General features: G+C 46.0%; 1 protein-coding gene across 1 annotated transcript; it reads right to left on the reverse strand.

Annotated features, from left to right (window-relative positions):
• Nucleotides 1-4341: 4341 nt before the first annotated feature.
• Nucleotides 4342-9890, reverse strand: LOC113622338 (5-hydroxytryptamine receptor 3C-like). Its single transcript, XM_027110643.1, is given in 10 exon segments — nucleotides 4342-4612; nucleotides 4720-4935; nucleotides 5141-5348; nucleotides 5716-5876; nucleotides 6446-6536; nucleotides 6538-6613; nucleotides 6884-6993; nucleotides 7868-7912; nucleotides 8352-8517; nucleotides 9814-9890. Coding segments are annotated over 10 exon segments (1341 nt in total). The 3' UTR covers nucleotides 4342-4421.
• Between the last annotated feature and the right edge of the window lie 213 nt (nucleotides 9891-10103).

Genomic DNA, 10103 nt, shown 5'->3' on the forward strand with positions numbered 1-10103 from the left:
GTGGTTGAGCTGCTATTACTGCTTTTTTTTTTTTTTTTTTTTTTTTTTTTTTTTTTTAGCGGTATGTGGGCCTCTCACTGTTGTGGCCTCTTCCGCTGCGGAGCACAGGCTCCGGATGCGCAGGCTCAGCGGCCATGGCTCACGGGCCCAGCCACTCTGCGGCATGTGGGATCTTCCCGGACCGGGGCATGAACCCACGTCCCCTGCCTTGGCAGGCGGACTCTCAACCACTGCGCCACCAGGGAAGCCCTATTACTGCTTTTTGATAATGAACTGGTAGCTTTGTTTCGTCATCATCTATTCAGTGTCATGTAAATTGTTTGATTTCCCCCTTCAGGGTATTGCAATGCATATTTGCATCAAAAGTAGCTCTGCTTTTAAGAAAAAAGTAGTTTTGCTTTCTGGTTCAGGTATCTATATCTTATTGTTAAAATGGACGTATACAAATTTTAAATCTACTTGTGTAGTGACACTACATTGGTGATATACTTTCAGAGAGTGTAAGCTAGTTAAATAACTTATAATATCAAGACAAGTATAATAAAAATATTGCCTATTTTAAAGTTTATAGGGCATTGTTTTCTGATTAAAAAGACTCAGGTAAACTCATATTCTCTTATATAGTACATAGTAAACAAATTCACATGTAATTATAGCAACAAGTTTGCTGCAACTTTTAATTTTGTTCCTTTTCAATTCTGTATTGTCACTGGTTCTTTTTAGAGTGAGGCATTATGCATGGGTGAGTAAAATAGATTCCATGATCAAAACCATTTGAAAGATACTTTTCTAAATTCTTTGATGGGATTATAAATGCTTACCCTCACAATCCTCAAACATTACACAATAGCAACAAAATAACCAACATGGGACTCCTCCTCCAATTTCTCACCTTGCTCATCCAGAGATCCTGGCTACCTTGACCTGCTTCCATAAATGTAGAGCCTGTCTATTAGGCTTCATCCTGACCTCTTCTGATGAATAAATACATCAGGATGATATCCCAGGACACATCTCATCATGATCTTATCATTCATTTCTCAGCTGCCACAAATGTCATTTTCTCAGGGAGGCCTTCCTGGAATATACTGTTAACCTGTGTGTCATTCTCTGTCCTATTACCCTGTTTATTTATTTTAGAACAGTTATCATTGTATCAAATCATCAGTCTCCTCCTGTCTCCTCCTCAGTCTCCTCCTGTCTGTCTTGTTCATTGCCATATCCCCAGCACTTAAAAAAGTGTCTAGAACATAAGTAAGCACTAAGTGAAGATTGGCTAAACAATGAATGAGTGCTTTACTCATTCATTCATTCCATGTTGCTGTTCTGGGGACCAGATGACTGGAAGGTCCATGGAGGCAGAAGCTCTCATTTAAGCCTGATGGCATGTTGCATGTACAGGAGGTCCACCTGCCAGCTGACCAGTGGGGATTATCAGCTACCCCAGCCCTGTATTTTTTTCTTCAATTGCAGAAATTGAAGCAGGGCTGCTGTTCTTCATTGCATCCCCCAACCTCCTCCATCCCCATGAGAAGTAGTCCAAAGCTCTGGAAACTCATCTTAGGTGTATTGTCTGAATCCCCATCTCCTATCAAGGAGCACTGAGCTGGTCTGGCTGTGAGGGTTTCATATAATTAGAAATGGTGGAGGCTGTGTGTGAGCTGAAGCTGTGAGTGATGTCAACATCAAGGAAGCATGTAGAGCTGATAGGTGGGTGGGGAGCTGAGGTCCTTGAGCCCTGGTGATTCATCCGAAGGTAGAGGAGGGCCAGGGCAGACACTGATGAAAGTTGAGTATATGGATCCGGGAATCAGAGAGTCTGGGAGGTGACAGTGGGGAGCAGTGGAATGAGAGAATAAGCCAGAAGTGGTGAACAGAGAGAATTTTGTGGGGGGTTATTTATTTTCTGTTGCTGTTTAATTCCTTTATTGAGATATAATTTACATACCATAAAATTCACCCATTTGAAGCACACAATTCAATGGTTTTTAGTATATTTGCAGAGTTATGCAATCATCACCAGTCTAATTTTAGAACATTTTTAAAAATCATCCCCCAAAGAAATCCTGTACTCATTAGCAGCCATTCCTCTTTCACCTACCGTGTTCCCCACTAAGTCCTAGGCAACCACTAATTTACTTTCTGCTTCTATAAATTAGCATATTCTGGTCATTTCATATAAATGGGATTATATAATATGTGGTCTTTTTTTTTTTTTTTTTTGCGGTACGCGGGCCTCTCACTGTTGTGGCCTCTCCCGTTGCGGAGCACAGGCTCCGGACGCGCAGGCTCAGCGGCCATGGCTCACGGGCCCAGCCGCTCCGCGGCATGTGGGATCTTCCCGGACCGGGGCACAAACCCGTATCCCCTGCATCGGCAGGCGGACTCTCAACCACTGCGCCACCAGGGAAGCCCCATAATATGTGGTCTTTTGTGACTGGTTTTTCTTTTACTTAGCATGTTTTTAATGTTCATCTATGTTGTGGCCTATATCATGTGCTTCATTTCTTTTTATGGTCAAATAATATCCCATTGTATATATATGTAACATCTTATGTATTCATTCATCAGTTGATAGACATTTGGGTTGTTTCCACTTTTTGGCTATTATAAACAATGTCACTATGAACATTTGAATACAAGTTTTTGTGTGAACATATGTTTTCATTTCTCCTGGGTATATATCTAGGAATGGAATTGCTAGATCATATAGTAATTCTGTGTTCAACACTTTGAGGAACTGCCAAGCTGTTTGCTAAAGTGTGCACCATTTGCATTCTACTGGGGGCTATTTCTGGCAGATGGTTTTATGAGTTTGTTCTGGACACTTTGAGTCCCCTGAGTACCACGAGAATGAGTGTGTTGGGATTCCGCTTGGATCCCACTATTTAACTATTGCTGCACAAACCCCTGGATCCCATGAGGCCCATTTGCTATGATTTTACCTATATGTAACCCCAGAGGTGTATTGTGACCAGTGAGTCCTCTCAGGCCTCATGTCCCTCCATCTGTTCATACATTTTGTTCACTGCCTTCTCCACATGAAGCTCTCCTAACCTCTAGCCCAGTAGTTTCAACTCTGGCTGCACATTAGAATCTCATGGGGAGCTTTCAAATGCACCAAAGCCGTGGCCCATGCCAAAAGTTCTGATTTAATTGGTCTGGGGTAAAGCCTGGGTATTAGGATTATTTGAAAATCTCCTCAGATGATTCTAACGTGCAGCCAGGATTGAGAACCATTGCTCCAGCTAGAGGAATCCTTTCTCCTTTGAACTCTTATAACAGTTTCTCTCTCTCTCTCTTTTTTTTGGCCATGTGGCGCTCTTGTAGGATCTTAGTTCCCCAACCAGGGGTTGAACCTAGGGCCCCGGCAGTGAGAGCACCAAGTCCTAACCACTGGACCACCAGGGAATTCCTGCAGTTTCTCTTTAATGGTGATCAACAAAGCTTTAAAAACATGTTCTACATTTCATTGAAATTATTTACATATGTATTTTAGTTCTCCAGCTGTGCCACAAGCTCTTTGAGGACAGACATTGTATTTGATTCCTCAAGTCTCCCACAGGGTTACCCAAGGACATTTGTTTATCCCCTCACCTGGGCTCAATAAACATTCATTAAGCACAGACCCGAAATCTATCCCTGAAAAAATGAACTAAAAATAGCAAGAACTGCATGACTTTGGGCAAGTTACATAACCTCTGAGCCTCTCGTAAAAGACTGGGTTACAGCAGTCTCCAGCTGGCATTATTGTGGAACAATGCACAGGACCCAGCCCGGCAGGAAGTTATCATGAGGTCTAACTTGGCCACCCTCCTAAACTTTCAGCCCCTCCGCACATTTCCCATTCTGCCTTCCCTGATTTGCTTTTTCTCCTTGGTACTTAGCACATACTCTATGTTTCTCTCACTTATCTTTTTTACTGTCAGTCTCCACCCACCCCCAAGGTAAGCTCCGTGTGGATAGAGATTTTTGCCAGTTTAGTTCACTGCTGTATCTTCACAATTCAGAACAGTGCCTAGCAGGTAGTAGATGCTCAATAAATATTTATTAAAACAATAAATAAATATTTCAGCCTATTTTTCAAGAGGTTTAATCCCTGTCCTCTATTCCAGCAACATGAATTACTTTTCGGTAAATATTTGTAGCCTTTATTATAAAGCCTTCCTTTTCCAGTAAAAATGATATTTCTAACATAAACATGTATATTCTGAATTCATTGTGTTTTGGAAATATAATGTCAGTTCTGAGAGAGTCGGCAGTAGGTCTGTTTAAGCCCTGGGAAGTCTGGAGCAGGGATCACGGGCACATTTCTGGGACTGTTGTATGTGAACTGGAGCAGGGGAACAGGGCCTGGGATGGTTAGTTGAAGCCAAGGAAACCTGAACACCAGGTGTTCTTGCACCGTTAGAACACTACTCCTAGGTGTTCCAGAGGATGATGGAGGTGGCCAAGAAAAGCAGGTAGATGCGGAAGAGCAGGGTGTCCATCATGTGGCTGAAATGCACCCACAGGTCAGCTAGCCGGGCCCTTGTCCATCCTGAGCCACCATTCAGTTCTGCCTCTCTGGGTCCCAGCTCCTTCCCTCCCAATTCCCCTGGCTCCTTCTGTCCTGTGGAGAGGGCAGAGACGCAGCTGTGAAGTGGGAAGGAGACAGGATTAGAGAAATGGGAAGTTGGGCCCAGTGCAGAGAGTGTGGGCAGTGCAGATTTCTCTTACCAGACAGGTGGGTGGGTGTGAGGCCCAGGCCCACATCCTCCTTCCAGAGAGCGGCAGGGCAGCATTTCCTTGGGCTGGTGCAGTGTAGAAGCAGGGAATGGAGGCAGCGAGGCCTGGGTGGGGGCTGGGTGGTGGCCAGGTGCAGCAGGTAGGTGATGAAGATGGTCTTCAGCAGGCTGACCACCATCAGTGACAGACACAGGGCGAAGTAGACACCTGGGTGGCGGGAAGGAGCACACCTGAGTGAGTCAGGTCCAGAGGAACCACCAAGCCCCCCTTTTTTCTGTCTCACACACTGAGCCCTTTCTAAGATGACCACTGTCTCCCTCTGCTGCCTCAGCAGATCTAGCCAGTTCACCCGCCTACCCTGCCTCTTTCTTTTTTCTTTTTTCATTTTTCAACAGTGGGGTGGGGGCCATACTGATGAGGGAGGTGCCACTGGCAGGGAGTAAGTCATTCAACGTCATGAGCAGGAAGACGTTGTAGCCCAGCAGGAGTGTCATCTTGAATGGGGCGCGGTTCTCGCTTTCTACTGGCAGGAAGAAGCTGAGGGCATCGATGGTGATCAGAAAGCTACTGGGCATCAGGGGACTTATGACGTAGAGGCTGGGCCTGTGCCTGATGGCCACCTGGTGGGGAGGAGAGAGCAGAGAACCAGGTGAAGCTAGAACTGAAGGGAAACCAAGAGATGATTCCAGACTCTTCCTTTCTTGATGTCCTCACTCCAGCAGGGGCTCTTTCTGGGGCTGGATGAGGAGCAGCTTTCATATGACTAATAGGACTCCCCCATACCCACCAAAGCAAACCTAGGCCAGAGCTGGCAGGTGCAGAGAGGGGGACTTCTTTGGGGGACTTGGGAGAGAGGAACGCTATGAGGGTTATGGTGCCCAGGGACTTTCTGGTCTTAGGGCAAGAGGTGAGAGGCTCTGAGATTTAGAAGTGTACGATGAGAAAGATATGGGGGTTGGACAGCCATGCCAGAGTCTCTGGCCTTACATAGAACATGATCTGGTCAAAAAGGCTGAAGCCCACAGGTATCTTCGGGGTGGCCTTGTTGATGCCCAGGAGCTCCCACTCCCCTTGTGTGTGGCCAGTGTCACGCGAGGTGTCTGTTATGTCCCACACTTCCTTGTCCATGCCCAGCAACGTGTTTTCCACTGCAGGGGAGACACTCACTCAGCACACATCTGCTCAGCACCTACTCTGTGTGGGGCTCAGAGAGGTGATTCAACAACTGCTTTAGCTACCTCTTTCAGACAGTCCTGTAATGTGACTTCCTTGCTGCCCAACTGCCTTCTTTCAATTCTGGGCTTTCTCAGGAAGTCTTGTTCTCTCTTAAGTTCAACTTCCCCTACCCCACCATCCACACACCCCCAATTAGCAAATACTCCACTGTCCCTTTTTATGCATTAAAAAAAATGACCGTGGGCTTCCCTGGTGGTGCAGTGGTTGAGAGTCCGCCTGCCGATGCAGGGGACACGGGTTCGTGCCCCGGTCCGGGAAGATCCCACATGCCGCGGAGCGGCTGGGCCCGTGAGCCATGGCCGCTGAGCCTGCGCGTCCGGAGCCGGTGCTCCGCAATGCGAGAGGCCACGGTAGTGAGAGGCCCGTGTACCGCAAAAAATTAAAATTAAAATTAAAAAAATGACTTTGCTTCTGAGTGTTTTTTTGTTGCCCCACAGTTGATCTCAGTTTACCCCGTGCCAGAACCACCACTGCAACTCACCTGTGTAGAGGAAAGAGCTAAAAGTGAGGGTGCAGTTCTTCTGGTCAAAAGAGAAGTAGATGTCCAGGTTACAGATGCTGGTCACCTGCAACCTGTTTGTTGTACACAACGCGACCTTCATTAGTCACACAGGCGGAGAGGCCATCCAGAGTGTGATCCACATCGTTGCTAAGCGGTGGAAGGGGAGGGGGCGCAAATGCTCTGGGTTTCACATCAGTTTATGTTTTGCTCTTAAGGCAGGGCTTCCCAATGCTGCCACTCCGCCATCTTTTCTCCCTACTGCTTTCTCATTTCTAGCAGAGAAGTTGATGAGCTGTGATTGTGCTCCTCTCTGAAATAAGTTTTCAGTGGTCCCGCTGAATGGGTTTGCCCTGCAGTGCCCTCGCCTGCTCCTTGCAGAAGGGTCTTCCCCCAGCTTTTCCCAGCCCTGATACCCACGATTCCACGATGAAGATGTCTCGGAGCCACAGGTTCTCAGATGTCACAGTGAGTTTATTGATATCACCACATTCTCCTGGGTCCCAGCTGATGAATGCGTGACTCCAGATCTAGGGCATAGGGCCCAGAGGGATGGTTATGGCTGAAACCTGGAGCTAGTTTATGTCAGCATCTCCTGCCCTTCCAGTCCCTTAAAAATATATACATATGTATGTATTTTTTTCTAAAGGTATGTACTATGGGCATATGATAAAATTTCAACAATTCCAGAAAGGTATAATATAAAGAATAATTTTTTTCCCTCCTTAATTTAGTCCAACTCAGTTCATATCCCCAACTCAGGTCCATTATTAACAGTTTTTTATATATCATTCTAGAAAAAAATATATCCCAGCATTCATTTTTATTTACACAGATAGAATGATACTGTGCACATTGTTATGCATCTTGCTTTTCTGTTTTGTTTTGGTCTTTTTTTTTGGCCACACTGCACGGCATGAGGGATCTTAGTTCCCCGACCAGGGATGGAACCTGTGCCCCCTGCAGTGGCAGTGTGGAGTCCTAACCACTGGACCACCAGAGAATTCCCTGCGGGTTTTTTTTTTTAAACCACATTTCCTTTTAAACTCTGATTCCTCTTCTCTTTCTGGTGATAATGTGCCTCTTCTCTAGCTAACAAAGTCTTACTGGCCTTTCACTTCCTGCTCAAGGGAAATCTTAAGCTGGGTGCTGGATACATTTGGACCTTGAAGCTTACTTAGGGGCTTCCAACTGTGCTGCCCTCCATCTTTCTGTTTTTTTTCCATCTGAATTTCAAAGTTGATTGGCAGCCCAGAAAGCTATTTGTCACCAGCACTGGCCCCATTCTGGTTGGCTTTGTGTATTTCCTTGGGCACTGTCAATTTCAACAAATGTGATTTTTGCAAGCAAAGCCAGAAAATCAGGCAAGGAGAAAAAGAGAAGAAGAAAGCTGAGCTTACATACCAACTTTAACCACAGAAATGACATCAGCAGCTGAAGTTGTGCATCCTGACCAAAAGATCCCCGTCCCGGATCATTAATGCCATGAAATCAGGTCCTAGTCTACCTCCTTCCTTTGTTTCCTAAGTGGTCCCATGTGACAGTTCAGCTTTTCAATTACAAGTCTCAAAAGAAAGTAGTTCAGAAAAATGCAGGTTGCATGGAAAATATAGGGGAAAAAACAGCATGGGGGCCCATTGGGAATGTTTTCTTAGTATAATTTTCCTATAAGGGCAGGACTCAAGGACAAACGTTACCTGCAGAAATGTCACAGCAGCATTCCCCTTCATGTCTCTCCACCCCATAGGATGAACATTTAACTTGTACAGAATTCATTCAGGGGACTCTTTGCTCACTACTGGACAGGTGCAGTGTTGGATTGACAGGGTAAAGAGTTCTTGTTTCCTATTAGCAGGCTATGGAAAGAATGTTATCAGTCAAAACTCACCACTTTAAGGATGGCAGACAGGGTGAAGGAGATGCTGATATGAGTGGGGATGCTGTAGTTGATTACTGGACGGAAGTCCTTCTGGTTAAATATAGCCTGGAAGACAGCAGGGTCTACGCCACGCTGCTCAAAGACTGAACAATTGATGCTGAAATGTTTGCCCTTTCTGTAGAGAGTAGAGACCCCGTGAGATGGGAATAGGGCTTTTCTGTTTCCTAAGTGAGAGGAGTGCCAGGGCTGGGACCCTAGAGCCTCTCTGCAGAGAAAGAAAATGTGGACATGGGGTGGGCATGTGAACCCCTCCTTCTTAGGCCAAGATTCCCGGATGCCAAGTTCTTCCTGCCAGGGCTGTGGGGGGGGCTGGTCTGGTCTGGTAGGCAAATGATGGAAGTTGATGTGGTGAGCTGAGTCAGGGCTCAGCCCTTTCTTCCTGTGGTTTTGCTCCCATATAAATCCTACCCAAATCTGTATGCAGACTGCCTCTCTGGGGAGGCCTATTCCTTCCATAGTCATAACCCTAAAGGTTTGGCCTTTGTCTGACCATACTTTTTTCTGTCTAGCTCTATTGTGATTCTTCCTCATAGACACTGAACAAAACTCCCCTAAAATTTTGTTTCTCAGTGGTCCGTTCCCACTTTCATGTTTTCTCATTTCCTGAAAGGAAAAGTTTGGGGAGAAGTAAACATGAGTGTGATGTAAAACATGTGGGAACTTAAGGAACGTTGTATTCAATGTAAATTTATTGACTACCTACACTGTTCTGGGCTCTGTGCCCTTCTCAAACCCGATGACTTCCTCTAAGATCTGTGGGAGCCATTTTCATCATCACCATGTTGAAAAGATCTCATTGATCATCTACCACGTGACTGGTGGAGCTATGTGACGAAACGTAACAGCCCTTCTGCCCACCTCACCCACACGCCAACCGCAGGTGACTCCGGTTATTCCTGTAGCTGAGCCCAGCAAGTTCTTTCCCATGCCTCTTCTACTGTCTCCCCATACCAGTTAACTCATAAGGTACATCTCCAGACTGAGGAGAAGCATATCTGGGGGAAAGCAAACATTGTCCTTTCCCCTCCACATTACCTCCTCTACAAGATCTTCCCAAGTGAGGTGGGAAAGGAATTATATTATTATTAACAGGACCCAAACGGCCCTGTTCATAGTTACTAATCCTGGTATAAAGGAAGAGTTGAACATTATAAAGGGGTGGAATCAGAAAGGTGGTAAAAAGGAAGGACAGACAATTTGGTAGATGTCTATGCAGGCAAATGAGACGGGCGCTATGCGTACTGATCAGTGAAATGGGCGTTTCATCTGTTTCCCAAAGGAAACCAAAATATAGATACTACAGAGAAAAGCAATGTATAATCCAGTTATTTTAGATGCTTTCTAGTTCTGGGGAATGAGGGGGTTTCTGGAATTTTCCCAGAACAGTATTCCACTCTTTCCCTGTTCTTGCCCCGTCTTACCTTGAAGCAGAAGGCTGACAGGGAGGCAGAGGAGGAATTCCCCTGTCGTGGGCCACCCCCCTTCCATCCTCCTCTTCTGGACTCTTCTCTTGGGACTCACCAGGAACCCCCAAACTCTGAAGCTTAAAGGAGCCCAGACCACACCTTGGTTCCTGGTTTTGAATACTGCTCATGACAGGTAACCACTCCCTGGTGAGAGGCTGTGGCCAGAGAGATCACAGCAGAGTGTCCTGCTTTGCCCCTGTCCAGGTATGCCTTCTGGGCTCCAGGCAGGGAGGAA

The sequence above is a fragment of the Aethalodelphis obliquidens genome, unplaced genomic scaffold, assembly GCF_003676395.1.
Source record: "Aethalodelphis obliquidens isolate GAN/ISIS:26980383/991018 unplaced genomic scaffold, ASM367639v1 scaffold1, whole genome shotgun sequence".
Lineage (NCBI taxonomy): Eukaryota > Metazoa > Chordata > Mammalia > Artiodactyla > Delphinidae > Aethalodelphis > Aethalodelphis obliquidens.